Source organism: Paralichthys olivaceus, chromosome 13, assembly GCF_024713975.1.
Source record: "Paralichthys olivaceus isolate ysfri-2021 chromosome 13, ASM2471397v2, whole genome shotgun sequence".
Taxonomy (NCBI): domain Eukaryota; kingdom Metazoa; phylum Chordata; class Actinopteri; order Pleuronectiformes; family Paralichthyidae; genus Paralichthys; species Paralichthys olivaceus.
Window position 1 is genome coordinate 16,876,303 of NC_091105.1, and position 18,755 is coordinate 16,895,057.

At 39.6% G+C, this 18,755-nt stretch overlaps 1 protein-coding gene across 1 annotated transcript in view; it reads right to left on the reverse strand.

Moving 5' to 3' along the window:
- LOC109632234 (eukaryotic translation initiation factor 3 subunit H) overlaps positions 1-18,755 on the reverse strand; it is a 55,029-nt gene that overhangs the window by 15,207 nt on the left and 21,067 nt on the right. Inside the window, exons 3-4 of the mRNA XM_020091426.2 lie at positions 6,934-7,101; positions 1,460-1,559 (exon numbers count right to left, since the gene is read on the reverse strand). Of these exons, the coding sequence (XP_019946985.2) occupies positions 1,460-1,559; positions 6,934-7,101 (268 nt within the window). The remainder of the gene's footprint in view (positions 1-1,459; positions 1,560-6,933; positions 7,102-18,755) is intronic.

Sequence of the window (18,755 nt, forward strand, 5' to 3'; positions counted from 1 at the left end):
ATCTATAATGATATGAATACTGTTTGTTATACATATCGGCACAATTATCCATCTGGAGTGCATTAAAACATTTCTTGCATATTATGACCTTTATGAATATCCGCAGAGTGATATAAAAAAGTGTCTATGAGGAAATGGAAGGACAGCACATTGCAGGCAGGACAAATTGCTCAACCATACTGGACTTAGCACACACTTAATGCCATGCTCTTTCCAAGTCAGTCCCTGCTGGACAAAGCCAAAGGTTGACTCCACAGGCTGACTAATTTGACGCTTTAGATTGTGTGCTGAAGTGGAGTCTATTGACCGTTGCCTCCATAGTCCAGCGGACTTGGAGAGCAGTTCAAAGGGATGGGTCTATTCAGTGCTCATCTATCCCTGCCTTTCATTTCAAAAAGGTGCACAATATATGCAAGCTTATGTAACATCAAATACACCAACATGAAAGGGACTGCTTTCAGCAAACACTGTTGTGTGGGAAAAAATGAAACACTTTTGAAGTTTTGCATCTTTGGAAAAAAAGGACACATTGATATTCAGATTTCAAGTCTCTCTGAAAATAAGCACATAGAGACAAGATTGCTGTAATGGGGTGATATTGCCCTTTCCTGCCCTGAGCTGCCCTCTTTCAATCATGGACTTATTGGGAATACTGATAGCTACAGATTGGTGCCATAATAAATCATAGGAACTAATGAAAAGCTGCAGAAATCAGAAGGATTCTGACTCTGGGCCAAACACACTGGGTCAATATCAGAGTGGCTGGTAATAAAGACAAACAGGTGGAGAAGTATAGAGGAAATGGGGAAGTGAAATAAAACTGATGCAGATCTTTAGTCTATCTTCTCCCGGCAAATATACTTGCTTTTAATGTATTTAAAATTTGTCACAAATATATATATATATATATATATTTATATATATGCCACACACACGTAGAAAGTGAATGGATAGCAATTTGATGCCCCAGGGACTTCTTGACAGAGCATGATCAGCTTACATTTGGCAATGCATGTGTGTTTTCGTCATGGGTGTGTTTATGCCTGCACTAGTTTGTGCAGTTGGACTACCCTGAACAGCCTGGAAAATAGTTCCCCTCATTACATTCATTTTTAGCTGCAATTTAAAAGCAATTACGATAAGCCTTGGGGTCAGAAAACGGTAAACATGGTACATTTGTTTGACGGGCAAGGACGAGCTGATAAATCATCAGCATCCATCTCCGACTGCAGCCACATGTCTCCCCTGTGGATGCATGAGTCTGCATTTGCATCCATTGAATAAGCAGAGTCAAAAGAGCAAAAAAACTCAATTTTAATTCCCTTATTCCTGTGAGGAATGTGAGCTGCTGCGTTAATACATATGCACAAATTATGAGAGCATCTGCACTTCAGTGTGACTGGATCATGAAACTCATCCAGTGTCTGTATGAGTGCATGCTACTCAATGAGCTACTCACCCCTCAGGTGTGAAATCTTTCTCTTTGCAGATCTCCATGAGTTTTGGAGTGAGCCTGTAAGCCTTGAGGGACAGGGAGCCCTGGGCCGTCTTTATGGGGTCTAGAATGACAGGAGAGAGACAAGAGTTTATGAAATTATTTGAAACTGTCCTTTTAACCAGATTTTTTGAATTTGAAAACAACAACAAATTCACAGTTACAGCTTTCTAAAAAAAAAAAAATTAGGTTTTGTCCAGATGATCCCAAGCAATAAGTTTAATGTAAATATGTATGGTCTTCTTCAGACAGACGGGGGGCTCCAAAAGTCCAAAACCTTTGGACATGAGGACTGGTTCTCTGCTGCTCGACTCTGAGCTTGAAATAAAGCATTCAGGGGTGAAGTGCCTTGCTCAGGGGCACCTTTAAAGATGACTGAATGAGTTGAGAACATTTGTCATTCAGTTCCTATAGCCCACATTTTCCCAGTCAACAAGCTTCTCATTACAAGTCTCCCTTTTTCTACCCCGTGGGTAACTGCTTCCAACTGAATACTTAAGTCCAAAGCTTCTTGTGTGTTAATTTGCATATGGTTATCAAAGTTGTTCCTCAAACTAACAGAGTGTATATGAAAAGTATGTGGAGCGAATAAAAATCTGAGTCAAAACAGTCAAAGGTGATTTTTCACATTCTAATAAATCCTTTCAATAAAAACAGTATAGTGTGTTCACTTCAGAGCCAAGGGAACCGTTCACGTAAGACTCAACCAATTTCTTTAGATGTTTTTAACTGAAAGTCTGTTGATGAAATCAGAGACATTTCACAAGTGAGCGTCCTCTTGTCAATATGCAAAATAAAATTAACAAAATCTGCAAATACAATTTATAATCATACGACAACATGACAATTTATTTTTCCATTTACACTGATGTGTGTCTGTGCAAGACCCAACTTCATAATGCAAAATGTAAATTTATTCACTGGTTCAGAATTCATACGTCCTTACTAAAAGCCCTCATTTGAGGGTGCTTTTTCATTCTCACACAATAAAAAACTGTCAATTTCATAGTTTCAAATTGAAAAGATGCAGGCAAAAGAGGAAGTAATATTTTCAGGAAGTTCAGGACATGAGTCAGATCCTGTATTTGATACATTTTTAATTTAATTAAAATAATACTTCATTTTAACGGTGGGAGATGTTATTTCTGCACATGCTAACAAATCTGAGCTGAAGGAATGGATGCAAAACAACATTTGCATAGCAACCTCTCTTTTATAAAATCTATTCCCTGAGCTAGAGAGACGAGTTAAAGTACAAGTTAAAGAGGACACAAGGTAACAACTCTAGAAACTGTCAGACAATTCTTTTTTACATTATCTGTTTCTGCTTCTTGCTACATAGTCATAGATAGCTACATAGACAGCCAATTCCTATCGAGAATGCTAGGTTATGGTGACTCTTGATTGAGACAACCCAACATCTGTAAGAAGCTCAGTGAGTAGAACTCTGCATAACATGACCTCCTAAGAGTCTCTTTAAACCCTCTCAAAAATTAAATGGGGAATTAAATGAACTAAGAAATGTATTCCAAAATCATCAGATATTCTCCACTGAAACGCAGCAAAGGGTTAATAATTTATGTTGTTTTACATCTGAAGAAAACTCTTCAGTTTTAGAAACTGATTGATTTGCTAAAAAAAAAAGAAAATGTTGATATTAGCTTAGATAATCAAACAGAATATTCAATACTATGTTATTTACAAACAGGACTATAGTATCACCTAAGCAGAAATGGAATAAGGGATTGTTTTAATAGCGAAGAAGCTGAAACCTTCAGGAGGAGAATTTGTAGAGGAGCCTTGTTGATGCCATGGAGCTGTTTAAACCAATAAATATTTATTCAACTTGCAGTTTGTCTTGATGAACTACTGCAGCAAAAGACTGATCTGCCCTCAAGGGGTTAATGATTTTGGTTTCCAGTGACCCTTCTTGCATTATTTTGTTATCAATGAATTACACAATGTATATCAGTTAAGATTTTCAACATGAATATTTTGGTCATCGAGATCCTATCTGTGGTTTAAGTGTAATTTTTTTGAGCAGTGTAATTCAGTGTGACCCACGAAATATGTAATAAAAATTTGAATGGCTCCTGAAGAGAAAAATCTCCTCCTCCCCCATGTTAACACTTTTCCTCTAATGACGCTCTGTGCTTAAGGGGTTGTACATGTCCCTGCATTGAACGTGCATTGAGCTGTTAGCAGGTTAGCTCTGTGTCCATCCCTCTTCAACTGTTCACCTCCTGTAAGAAAACTGTCATGGTGAAGATATTAAACCAATTGGTTTAACAACGTGCTCTAATTCTAAGCTGTCACTGGACCATCGGATTGATTAATTTGCTGGCTTAAAATGACCAGTGAGCTAATGATGAAGAGAACAAAAAAAAGAAATCAATTTTCCTTCCCTTTGACTTTAAACAGAGATAATGTCAATTCCTTTGAGGTGCTTTGATCCATTAAGCGCTGCATTATTGATTGACATTAACGGGAGACCTCAGTTTGAATGAGAAAGGGCAGAGTGAGTAACTGCCTGGGTGGCCTGCTGGCCTACAGGACTAGATCAGAGGGGTTCATATGTCAGGTGGTTAAAATTAATCTTTGTCTATCATGGATTTGTACAATCAGAGAGCAAGATAACTCTGAAGTGATTTGGGGAGAAAGGACAGAGACAAAGCAGCACTGACCCATGAATGAAACTAAAGGATGTTTTCCTTTCAGCTCAGTGAGACTTGTTTGTGGCAACCAGGCTTAGGTTTTCAGAAATTAACTTATCTTTGTTTGCCTTTCACATAGAACACAGCAGGAGATATATAGGCTGTGAATTTTCAGGACATTTTCTTTGCTTTATTCTCACATGAGCTCACTCGGACATTTACCGGAGCTTTAGAACAACTGACTCAATCATATGCATATTCACATACAGCCCCTCCGGGAATTTTCAGCAAAATGTCCAGACCTCAGTGAAAGTCTGAGAGCAGTGCTGTTTTTCAGTTCATAAACCTGAAGGAGGCAGATTCAGTACATTATAAAGTGAGCTATGAGAATTGCAATAAAAAAGACTCAATACATTTTGAAAATGTCTACATTTTATTGTTTGTCTACAGCTTGACGAGCGAGTCCTATTTGAACACCATGTATAAATATACACACATATTAAAGCAAGCAGAGCTCTCTCAGTAGCCAGAAAGAAATGACTGTTGTTGCTCATTTACTTACATGTTCACCTATCAGTGCATTGTACTACTGCCTCTGATCCCAATGGCCAGTGAGTGTGGTCATGAATTATCATTTACTTTGACACCGAGGAGTTAAAAGCAACCTGTTTTATAGTGACAGGTTTTAATTTGCTGTCATTTGAAAGAAAGCTTACACCATCTGGGATGGCAGTTGCGGTGCAGCAATTAATGGAAGCTCTTAAAGGTTTTTAGTGTGAAGCAGGCACACCACTTCCATAAGTGTCATGTTACTTGCTACCAGCAACCTTGTTAGTCCTGTCTATTTTCCCCTCTTGTCACTGCCTCCTCTGCTGCTGGCCTCAGGAGGGTGGCAGGCAGACATAGGCTACCTCTGCAACATATTGTGACATTTTCTTACTTGTCATTTAATATTTACTGGGATGGAATAACTCTGGTCTTTGTGGTGTTTGACGAGAACGTATCCCTTACTGCCACTTCACCACCCATGCATCATGCTACCCTGTTATTTCACAGGTTTTCTAAATCCATACAATAAAAAAATAGATTGTTATAGATCTGTACAAAAAGTAAGTATATCTTCAATATTCTTCAAGCTATTCGGCCTACTTGAAATGTACTTGATGTCAACAGAATTTTATCTGTTAATGTAAATCTAAATCCAACCATCAGGATAAAACAGTGTTTGATTTAGATGCAATTGTTTTTTTAGACATTTGTGGTAACATCAACTAATAGTTTCCTACATCTGTCAGACTGATTTATTGCTGAGACTCTGAATGTGAACCACAGCAGAATATCTTAACACTGCTCAGTAGCAGGCCAATTCTTGGATCCATATTGACAAAAGAGACTGAATTTTACTTGATTTGATTGTTTAATCATTGCTGAAACCTAAATGAATATTAAATCATAAACTGCTTTAATTGACTCAACATGGCTGCGGATCTGCTCTCTGCATTCTTATTCCTTTAACTGCCAATAAAACATTTCTTGTTCGTGAAGGGAATAGATTAGATTAAGGCAAAGACCACCATGTGACTATTCCCAGTGGGACTCACTGGTGGACCTGTATTAGTTGACCTTATTTTCCTTTCACTATTTAACCAATTCAACAACTTAAAACAATTTCAGAATATATTTTGGATGGTTTTTATACAGTAACATGGCTTAGTGTCAAATCAAAAAACAAAACCTGTCATTTTATTTCCTTCAGTTGAAATTATTATCACTCTGCACTGGCAACAGCTGTGGCCAGAGGCATCTTGTTTTTGTGTTGTCTGTACATCCATCCTGGAGGCAATTTCTGATAAACAGATTACAATTTGCTCATCAAAGTTCATGGTGACCTCACAAAAATTTTGGGTCAAAAATATATGACATATACATATGACAAAATTTGACAAATGTCAAACTGGATAAATAAGTGATGATTATTTTATATCCAAAAGGTCAAATGTCAACTTCGCTGTGACATAATAGTGTTATGCAAACACTTGATCAATTTCATTTCATTCCCTGAAAGTTCTCACTACAAATATCTCGAGTCCATTTAGACGCAAATGTACGGTAAGATGCAACTGAAAGATTTTGACTTTTTGTCAGAAATCGAACATTCATTCCAATGTGAGGGGACAAGTTGGTACTGTAACGGCATGTTTCAGATTCAAAATCAACAGTCTGGAGGGTGCACTAGACAATCTCAAGTAGTTTGTCTCCTTACCCAGCAAAGAGCGATCACAGCCAGCTTGACCTATTGAATGCCCTGTTGACCTAAATGGAGGACATGAGCTAGAAAATCCCTCCAGAGCAGACAACCATGACACCAGAACTGTAAGCAGCAGCTGAGGAGGCACCAAAGACGAGTGGAGCAACTTCATGTTCAACTGTTGCACATTTGATCTTTATTTTTGTAAAAGTGATAGCCCAACTGCAATTTTTGATACATAACTACAAGGTACAAATTCTAGTTTGGTTATGTATTCTATCCAATTGCAATACTTTAAAGGTTAGTAGATTTAATCAACATAGGAAAAGACTATGCCGTAATGATGTCATGAGAAAGTGGGCCATGTTTTATTTTAATCTGATACCACAGGTACAACCCAGTAATTTTGAGCTGAACATCTTAGGCGGTCAACACCAAATTACTTGAGTTGTAATATGGTAGACAGTGAGATACCTGAGAAGGAATATACAATCAAAGTATAGACTTTACACTGTGTTCACTGTAGGCCTACTCACCATAGATAAGAACAACTGACTCCTCGATGGCGTGCTGGTAGCTGAACTGGGAGTCGAGCAGCGCCCGGCTGACAAAGGAGCCATAGTAGGTGGACTGGTACCAGCCCACATGCAGATGGTCAATATTGACGTGACGCAGGGAACGCATCATCTCCATCTGGTACTGGACTACAGGCAGAGAGAGAAGGGTGGGCATGGAGAGAGAGAAAGAAAAAAAATAATTTAGTATGAAGATAGAAATTAGATTAACTTTTTTGGATCTGCGAATATCTGGTCTCCATCTGGAGCTGGAGATGGTGCATGAACAGGGTGGGGGATGGGGTGGGGATGTGACAAACATGAGAAATGGCGAAAAAGAGCAACAAGGATGTGAAGAAAAATTAATTGAAACTGAGAAAAACAAAGGCTTTATCTTCTGTTATCAAGTGGTTGTGGTGGAGATTTCTAAAACAAACATCAACTGGGATGACAAGTCACCCTTTCGTTCTTTATGTGAGAAAATATATCCTGGTAGGGCGACAACAGCTGGATAGATACACAGACAGGTTTCTGCTACTGGAGAGAAGGCCAGACAGATTGCGAGCACAGCCTTTTCATTACACCAGACACATCCTAAGGACGCTCAGCCAGAAATACAAACTACCTGCCTTGCTGGCTGTAAGTAACAACCGAAGCAAGCGAGCTAAACAGCATCTCCATGCCGGCTAGCTGAGGGAGGTTGATAAATCAGAGTGTTATTGGGCAGCTGTGGCCCCCAAGACCCCAGACTGTAGAGCACATCCTTCTCCTGCTGGGGCTGTTAACGACGACAAACCGAAGAGGTGGAGAAGAGGGAGAGTGGAATGCAGGCGGGGGAAAAAAGAGGGAAGATAGAAAGTTCAGACAGAGAGGTAACGGAGAAAGAAGGTGTTAAAGATGGGAGAGAAAAGGGAACAAATAAGTAAAGGAGAGAAACAGTCGAGAAGTGGAAAATTACAAGAAAAGAGAGGAGGAACTAAATTATAAAAAGATATATGACCTTCTTACAAGGGCAACATGTCTCTGTTGGGATATTTCTAATGGCCTGAATTAAACCCCTGGCATTCAAAATACATGAACATGTCCTTTTGTCACTTTTTGGCATTTGACCTAACAAAGTTATTTCTCACAAAACGACTCAGAGCTGCAGTTGTGGTAGTTTACAGCTTAAGTCTGAAGCATTTCACAAAAATACTTTCTGCTATGAAATATAATATCAGAATCTTTCTCCCTCTTTTGTTCCTTCCACAGTCTCTACAGCACAACAAGCACACACACAAATCACAATGGTCTGCACACAATTTAACATTCAACTGCTGCAGGTGTGGGCCATGAAAAGGAGGGCAAAGCTGAGGTGCCTCTTCCTCCCTACAATAAAATCTCATTGAATTTTGCTAACATCTGGATTGGAGCACTGGATGGGGGCAGACAGGTGGAATGGGCTTATTCACAACCTGTCCTGCAGGGATGGACTGTATGTACAAACCTGCCCTTTTACTAAGTGAGTGACATGGTCAGTGAAACAAAAGCAAGCAAAGCAGATGAATGGGAGAAATAGAGAGGGGACGAGGATGGGAAAGAAGAGGAGGAATTGGGGAAAATAGGGTTCATGAGGGTTGTAGAAAGATTGCAGACTGTGTGGCAATTCTGCAACAGACCACAGGACGAGGATGTGTAAAGGTGGTGTCGGGTGCTGCGTGTGCTTCTTCGCCGTAGTAGCACACCCACAGGAGAAATGTGTGTGTAGTAGCCTATATTTCAGAGAGAAAAACTAGCTGGTGGGGTTAGCATGTGGGAGCTTCTTCTTTGACTGCGGTGACGAATAAAAAGAGTGAGAATTAAAACAAGGAGTGGGAGAGACAAGTAGCAGAAGAAGCAAAAGAGAAATTATGAGGAACGAGACAAGTGTTAGTGACAGACTGAGAGCGAGTCTGTTGAAGAGTGGCTCTGCCCAGGGGCTGGCTAGCAGCAGACTCCAAGACAAACAGAGCTGAATGGAGAGGGAACGCAGTCTGCCACCCAACTACTAACTACTGTATCCGTCTCTGCACTTCAGTGCCAATCAGTAAGGGTGCTTACCTCTCAGGCGCCACTGATGCGTATACCTGCCCCTCCACCCTATCATTAGTGGGCAAATTGTGCACAAAGTGATCTGTCTCTAAAGTGAACACTGAAGGCTGGAGGATTGACAAAAGAGGCAGGGAAACCAATCAGCCATTTCTCCTGTCCTAGCTGTTCACAAATAGTCTTCCCAGTTCTTTTTTTCATCATTTATATGTGTAAAATATCTTTATGCTGATGGATGGGTGGGTGGATGGCTTGTTTCCATTGTGATATTTGTCTATTAGGTCTCATCGCATACTACTAACTAAATATCTGTATGTGCTTCCCTCTGTCAAATTAAGTAGACATAATGGCTTTGTTGATGCTGCTAACATGTGTTTTAAAGGCGAGGTTATCACTTTCTAATTATATAGTGCCATTCTGTTTTTTGCTTTGGCTTGATGTTAAGAGTAAAACTCAGAGATTAAGAAAGTACAGTGGTAGGTTAGTCAATAACTGCCTTTAGATATAATGGACGAGGAAGTTAAGAGTACAGATGAGATACTGAAGTACATCAAATTAAATAAAACCAACTGAGGATGTGTTAGTCATTGAATCAGCCACTAAACAAATAACAGTTTTACCTTCCATTTATCCCATCACTTTATAAACTGTGTTTTATCAGTTAATGCCAATCATTCAGTACATGACAACATGAACAACTCAGTCACTTGCTTTGCTCTGCTACTAACCTCCTGATCCCCAGTGCATTCAGGAAAAACTAAATATACCCTGAATTCAAAGTAAATGACTTTCACCATCTGATGTTAAAAGTTTGGATTCACAGTGGATGCAGTGTTTTCAGAGTTGTCTCCAAATTCTTAGTGTCCTTGACTTCTTTGCAACTGGTTTCATTCTGAATCTCCAGTGTAGGAGACTAAAATGTGAAACGTTGTGGATCTTTGGGAAGATTATGCAATTATTTCTGTGCTGAGAATTTCAAAAGCAGAGAGTTGGATACAAAGAAATTTAAAAAACATGGGATTCTGCAGTGTTTTCCCCACGGCAGGTAGGTCAGCTGAGCACCTACAAGCAACGGAGAGACAAGACTCCACGGAGCATCCACACACAGTGATAGAAAATCTGATTTTGTTTGGAAAACAGAATTTTTCTGTAAAGAACATAATAGTGAGATGTATGGTTGTGGCAGAGAAAAAGAGACTGCCTGAATTCATCCAATTTTGATCAAACACAGAGGGGTGGACAAAAACCTGCTCCAGCGTCTGTGTGAGTTAAACCTTTCGGCACGACAATGATCCAAAGTGTACAGCCAAGACAATGCTGGAGTGGCTACAGGACAAATCTGACTGGCCTCCAGTGGCCCAGACTTAAACCCCACAGAACATCTGTGGAGAGACAGCAGCTCACACATACTTCCATCCAATCTGCCTCAGCTCAAGAGGATCTGCCAGGAAAAGTCGGATACACTGCCCAAATCCAGGTGTACAGAGCTTGTAGAGACTTAACCCAAGAAGACTCAGAGCTGTAATTACTGCCAAGGGCACTAGACTCAAAAGTACTGAATTAAGGGTCTGGGTCCATTTGTAAATGAAAGGTTGCACTTTTTCAAATGTTGCTAAAAACATTTTTTCGTGTGTTATTTTGGAATATTATTGTGTAAAATGGCATTTTTGTTCATTTACAATTACATCTACAACAAAGTTTTGCAGAAAGTGGGGTTTAAACGGTTTCTGAAGCTGCTTTATAAACTAAAACCCACAATGCTGCTGCAAAGTGATGTTCACTTTTATTTTTATAATACATTTTCACCTTGAAGAAAGTGTCAAGAAGTCTTTGCTTATAAAGTTCCAAATGGGTGCCGTATTCAGAGAATGGGCCCAATTAAGTGGACTAAAGCAAGTATAAACATTACATGGTACTTTTACTAATATGAATCAACATCTAAAACAACATGAGCTATATGAAAATAACAAAGGAGGACTGGATGTCTGACAGCACTAATAATTTTCCTCTTTGGATGACACTTTTGGATGGTATTAACAATCTCAGGGGATCTGATCCAAGTGGTCAGCTCTAAGCACAGGTGTGAACGCATCAAGGACACATTTGAGATCCGATCACTCTCAGTTTCATGTGAACCGAAAATATTTTAGCATTTCTCATACATTGATATATTTGTGTCCATCACTATGATATTAACATGGACCAGCACATATTGATTTTCTTTCAAAGGGGTATAATCTTATTTCGTTGTAAAACTACATGCAGCACATTGATTCAATGAGTAGCTCCTGGCTCTGTTCTCAAGCCGACTCAAAAAGACATTGACAACGGACCAATCTCTAAACTCAGACTGGCATCATCACTTGGTCTTTGCGGACAGAAATGATGGACATGTTTATCTGCATTCAGTGAAGGGCAATGAGATCCAATCATAACTGGTCACAGGACACACCTGTGGAGACACATGCAATATAATGTGAGGTGTGAACAGACGCACTCAGAAATGTCCACCTGTGATTGGATCACTCAAGGCGCATGTTAATACAAGGTCTGTAAAGGGCCAAAGATTCAAACATAGCAAGAGTAAAGAGGATCGTCTTTTAAATCTTCTGAAATTAAATATGGACATAAATGGAGGTGCATGTGAAGAGTATTTGCAACTGAATGTAGTTGTGCTCTGGTTAGGGTAATGACCGACGGTACATGAATGAAAAAAAGAAGGTTGACGCATATCCCACCTACATTCTGACGATTAACCCCAATCAGCCAATGCTAACTTATCTTACTGGTTCCAACTATTATTACTATTTGACAACTATTTCAGACTTTAAAGTGACGTAATTTCTACCATATGATCAGAAATTATTATTTGATTTATGCTTAAGGTCATGTCTATAGTCATATTGGATGCAGAGATAACTTCTTCATGCCGTCACTTAACATATATTGTGTGACTGGAAATAATCTGGAAAATATGTTTTATTGACCATATTTTTTTTACCTTGACTTTTCACCAATCACATCAAAAAGTTCATCATCTGGAGATACCATCCCCAGTAATATTTCCACCAAGTTCGGTGGAAATCTGTTCATGCATTGTTGAGTTACCCCACCCACCCACCCACACCCACACAAAAACAATATCCTGCTTGCGCCGCTATGCTGGTGCGCAGGATAATAAAGTTTGCCGTTATTTCGACTACCACTGAGGTGGAGGCGATGATTGTAATGAATTTGGGCGCTACCACTGATCCACGAAAATGAACCAAATAGGTTTTTATGTTGTAGCCGTTGGGGCCAGTGGACATCTTATGTAATCAGTGTGTGCCTGAACACTGTGCAATGCCGACTACCGTGGCAAACCTTATGTTGATCTACCTCAGGCAAATGAGATTTTGAGGTTAGGTAGCAGGTATTTGATTTTCCTTCTCTCTCCCTTTCTAAAACTATGTTAGCAGCCACTATTGGTCACAGAGCTGTTTCAGGAGAGCCCTCACAGTATAAAACGAAACAAATATCTTAAAAATCTACAGCAAGTCCCTGCATGACAAGCTAGTTTAGAAGCTATACATCTATCTATATCCTGTCCAAAATAGGGCAAAACCTTCTTGCTCCCCACTGTTGTGTAAGTAAGACAGCTGGTGATATGTTGTGCATGGAACGGCAGCTTTAGCCAGAGAATAGCCAATTTAACAATATCATCAAGGCACAGAGCGGAAGCATGCGCCACCGTTTGCTATTCCCCACTCATTTCTACTGCCCTGCCGCCTCTCCTATCAATCAATCTAGGTCCCGAGGCCAGACAGGGAATGAGTCTGCCCATTCCCTTTGCACTGCTCAATGTGTGCGTGTGTGTGTGCGTGTCTGAGAGACAAGGAGAGAGGGGGGAAAAGGAGAGGGGGTGGTGTGTGTGTGTACGTAAGACAGTGAAAATGAAAGTGTGTTTAACAGAGTATCTGTGAAATCATGAGTTCAGTGAGGGAAACAGAAAGCGAGGGAGGAAACAGGACATGATGGTAAGTGAGCACAAAATGTGGGATAGCAAGAATGTGTTTTTCTACGTGAGCAGGTGGGTTAGCTTAAATGTGTGGAAAACACTGAAAGAGAAAAACTGGGATGTGGGAAGCCTAAGGATACTATGTACTGCATGCTGTACATCTAAAGTGTGTGTGTGTGTGTGTGTGTGGTGGAGTGGAGGTATTTATCAGCTGGGAGCTAAACTCTACACCTTTGGCAGTAATGTTAAGAGTCATAATCAACAAGGCGCTGTGTGTGTGTGTGTGTGTGTGTGTGTGTGTGTGTGTCTTTGCAGTAAATCAGACAGATAGTCCATACTCTAATACTCAATGACACAAGAGGTGAACTGCATCAGACCTTGCATGCTGCTGCAGGCAACAACATCTCAGCAGAGGCAGTGGGATGTGTGTGACTGTGTGTGTTTGTCAGAGAATGGGAGGATGCACGTAGCTGTGTGTCACAACATGTTCTAATCACAACCCTGACAGGGTGATGGGGCCGTGCCTGGGAAAACTGTTGGGGTTTCATACATCCACGCATGCGCGCACACAAAAAAACAAATATCCAAAAAGGTCAAAATTAGCTGATTAGTCAAACGTCTGAAACTTGGTGAGTTACATGTTCTTCCATTCCCTTCATGGTCCTCATGAGTTTCGGGAAAAATTCAGATCGTCAGCCAATCTGACCGCAATCCAAAATAGCTGGATTACATTATTTCAAAGACTTTTCCTCCGTTAGTCAAGAAGAATAAAATTGTCAAAGATGGTTTATAAGATAGTGAAAAATAACTCCTCTATGCTTTGTTTTAAACTAAAATATTCAACAATGACTGCACTGCCCTCCAAAGAGAGGCAGTGGCGTTCAGCATGGTAAAAGTCAAGAGACGAGTTTGCTTTCTTACCCAGTAAAAAACATTTTTCCGTTTTGATGACCCATCAATATCGTCTCAAAGTTGAAAATGAAAAACACAACAGCAGTCATTTCGGATGATTGATGCAACTGCTACGTTTGCTGGATTGCTAATTCCTCATATTCTGCCCGAGGTGCTCAGTGGTGGCAACAAAGCATGCTCATCTTGGCGTTTCATAAATACTTCAGAGCCAAAAGGAAAGAAGACAATTTTTATGCGATTCACAATTCAGAGACACCTTATTCTGCCAGTGTTTTTCCTCCGTGAAAAAGTCTTTTGTTGCACACCTTTTACATATTTGTTTCATCGTACCCTCTGGATATGGCACGGGTCTAATTTAGTGAGCCAACACTTACGACCAATTAATTCAACAACAAAATACTTTTACTTTGTGTTCTATTGTCACATAAATTAACTGTAACATCAAAACAAACTACCAGGTGTTTTGTAAGGTATAAGAGAGAATGATTCCTACCATCACTGTTTAAACACATTTCAGATCCTTGGTTTTCTTTAAAATCCTCCGTGACAATTTTGTTATGCATTCTATAAATACATGTACCTTAACTTTACTTTACGTGCAACTAAACAAAACACTAAATCTTCTATTGTTTACTGTGGTGTACAAAGTGAACTTCTCTGTTTGGAAGCCTACTGCTACGTTCCTGTGGACCCCTCCTCTTTTAACCATGCTTCTCCTCTGGATTCCCCGAACAAAAACAGATAATACCTGCTGATAATAACTTTTTCTCCTCCTCAGAGTTTACTCATCACATTACAAAACAACAGTATTGTGTAGAGTCCTGAGAACTTGAAACCCAAGTGTTCATTGATGCCCTGAGCATTTTTGGTCAATACAATTTACTGTTGAGTGTTAAGCTCAGTCCTCATAGATTGAAATGTAATCAAGCTAGAAAGTAATACGATACCTTCACAATGAATAGAGAAAGGAAATATAGCTGCAAGAAGTAAAGATCGGGGTCCAAGCAGCGTATGATTATTTGGATAGCACATAAATGAAATGAGTTAGTTAGGCTCGTCCAACCGGGGGATTTGAACCCCAGATATTTGTATATGCAGTGAACTTTACTCATCGCATGTGCCACTGGGGTGACATAATAACTGATGTAACTGGGATATTTTTGTCAATTTTTACTAGAATACATTGGACAGTTTTTTTTAACATTAGCAATTTTCGATTAGGTCACTTTAGGTAGCATTTGAAGACTCATGGAAATAAATATGTTAATTGAGTTAGCATATTCTAAATAATATATAATAACTGACTCTGAAAATGACTGAGATAACACCCTAGATTGTGTGAACTGTAATTCTTACAAATCCAAGCTGATTACAAAATATAAATTGTTGCCTCCCCTTGTGGCAAACATCACAAGACACCATAGGCAATTTCAAATCTTGCATCTAAACCTGTGCAACAAGAGTGCTTGTGATTACGTGAGCTGATTTATTTAAATCATTTCAAACGTATTCAAGTAAAAGCCAGATGTGTAACTTCAAGACAGGTCGATATTTCAAAATTCCTGTAAGACAATTTTTTCATCATTCTTTGAATATTAAAGGTCAAATTAGTTTAAGGTGCTACTGAGGCTAAATTTGACATTGGATGTATTCCTGCATCATTCCACATTACCCAGGTGTAACTAAGATTTAGCATGATAGCACCAGAGAAAATCTCTTGAAAATACAGTATCCTCCATAAAATAACACCTAAGACCGCTCTTCATTCATCCTACTGGCAAAATATCCTAAATACATAAACCATAGATACATTTCTTAAAGACTTTTTTTTTTTTTTTTTTTACTTCCATCAAGCAGGTAACAGGGTGGACTAAGTGGCTGTTATTAAGCAGGGTGGTGGCTTTCAGCACCACTTACTGCAGCCGATAATAAAGAGAAGCCAAGACTTAAAAGAAGAGATTAAAAATAACCACAAAACTCTCATACTAAACCACCTCCACCCAAAAGAACTGTAAGAAAACTAAATTAACACCAGAATATTGAAGCACCCATGTTAAGAGGCACTTTCATTAAGGTGCAGAACAGTGATTCCCAGCCAGGGAATGTTGCCCAGGGGTCAAATGAAAAGATTTTTAAGTATCTCAACACTTTGAAAAAGATGAAAATTACAATTCAAGACTTAGATGTATAACCCTTGTGTTTCATCTTAAGAGCCTGAAGAGTTGTCAAGATAAAGAATAGAAAATGACTTTGGCCCAATACCATTTTATCCCTTCTCCCTACCCCTTGTTTTCGAGGGTTATCTTGCCTATTGAAACGGAGCCACAAAATTTTTTTTTAAAGTTGTTGTGAAATAAATTACCATAATACATTGAAACAATTTTAAACTAAGATATTACAATCATTATCATACTTTTTAAATCAGTATTAATCGAGAAATTGCTACATTTGTGGGTCCCTCTCCCAGCTTGCCAGTCATTTACAAGGCATTCTGGAAAATTTCCCTACCCTTTGTTTTAAGTGAGGGTCTGAAAAATCTCTGTTTCGAGGACCATACAGCCACAACACTTGGCCCCACCCCTCCATCACAACTGGTATTAGGACAGCCTACCCCTACATGTGAACACACAAAACGAAAGGGAAGGGCTAAGGGCTTAGGCCAAGGGGTGAATGGGCGTTTGCCTAGATGGTAGGCCTGTGTAGTGCAAATCAATAGCTTTCTGAAACATTTTTCATAGAAGTGTGATGTGAAAATAATAAAATGGCATGGTCTTTTATCATTTCAATAGTTGAAAAGTAGTAAAGTTTTGATTGAGTGAAGCAAACTTTAAGCTAAAGTTTCCTGTTAAAATAAGACTACACCTTATTAGATTTTCCATTTTCAAATCATCTTTGTTTAAAGTCGACTTTAAATTGACTATAAATCAGCATTAACGACAGCGGGGCTGTTATTTAAGGGCATGGCATTTGGCAGATTAGTGTAATAACTATAAATTAATTGAAAATCATTACTATTAATTTCTGTAGCTAATCACCTTGCTCAGTAAGTATACTGATAACTTGTCTTACTCCCTTTCCCAAATCACATGTGCCTCCCAGAGCACACGGCCCTACAGACCTGCGGCATCTTGGGTACTTCTGTCAAAGACATTAGGTTCAGTCACATTCCTCGCTTCCATTCCTCTAAAGAGAAAAGAGGACAAACACTTTCTTTCTACGCATTGTCAAGGTCAGCAGCTGCTGATGTGAGAGAGCAGATAGCTCGTCCTCCTGTCATGGCATTTTGTCCGTCCGCGTTCATCTGTCCAAAGGAGGGAGCAGTGATAAATGTGCGAGTTGTCGGGAAGTAAATGGTGGTATCGAGTTGTGGTGTAGTCCGGGGTGTCAGGAGAGACACAGGGCTAATTTTCAGCAGCAAGGCTATAATGGGATGTGTGTGCCTATTTGTGAGTACGTCTTTGTGTTTGTGTGAGTGTACCCACCGCGGTCCATGTTCCACCTGGCACAGTGGATTAGGTGCAATTAATCTTAGTTAAGCAAGCCCTGCAGAGGGCTGCCTCCCTAAAAGGTGCATGCACATACAAACAGACACTAGGCCACAAACAGGCGCACAAACACCCTCAGTGATGCATGGGAGAGGGTGAGAGTGTAGTGAAGCAGCTGCTTTGTGTGCTTAACACACTGACGAGTTCACCATATGCACATTTGACAGCGCCTCTTGTCACAGGGCTTTGTTTTTATAGTGGGAATAGGGAGATTATGTAGAGGAGGAACTGATGAGCCTGTTTGTTTTATATCCTAGTTTGGGAGATGGATTTCTTACTTGAACTCCTTGTCAGCACTCATTTAAAAGGTTCAGTGTATAAGATTTAGCGGAAAGGGATCTATTGGCAGAAACTGAATATAAAATAATCCTTTGTTTATACGTGTGTTTCATCTAAATTGTATCAACTGGGTTTTTTTCTTTACCCTAGAACAGGCCCTTTGTATTTAAATACTTTATATTTAGATCAAGAGAGCGTCCTCTCTACGGAAGCAGCCATGTTTTTACAGTAGTACTACCACAGGTTCTCTGTCATGTTTGGAAGGGGAGGGTGAGGTGAAGGGTATTCAGCTGCAACATGCAACTTCACCACTAGATGTCACTAAATTCTACACACTGAACCTTTAACAACCCCTAAGCTAGCAACAGGTACAAAGTGTTGAGTGTGCATGTATCGTTATGAAGGCATGCCACACTTCTGTAGTCCTTAAATGGTATGAGCCAGCATGTGGACTCCATATAAAAGCATAAAAAAACTATATAAGGAAATGTTACATTTCATAAGTGAGAAGTGGATGAAAAACTTGTACACCACATACAGACCACTAAAATCAACCAAAATATTTTCTATTTCATCTCAACAGATCACAAATCTTAAATCCTCTTCTCCGTGCTGGACAACATGTGCAGCTCCAACCTGTGCATGGATTCACAGGTGTAGTTCCCACACAGGAGCAATTAATTGCAGCGGCATCACCTAAATCATTTGTCTCATCCGTATGCCACATGGCCTCACCTGTGTAAAACTAACTACAACCGTCAGACTCACATGAAACATTGGACCATAGGTGATTAATACCGACCCAACGGAGTAGCAAAGTGGGAGGAAAACTTTCAGGTTTCTGCAGGCAAAAGTTCTGTTCTTTTTCTGGATAGAAATGTAAGACAGCAAACAGTTGAATTTTAGTTTTCTTTTATTATTTCTTCACCATAAGAGATTAAAGAAGGAATTAAGCCCTTCACAGGTCTCCTATTGGTGTTTGTGGTTATTTTTTATTCTTTCCC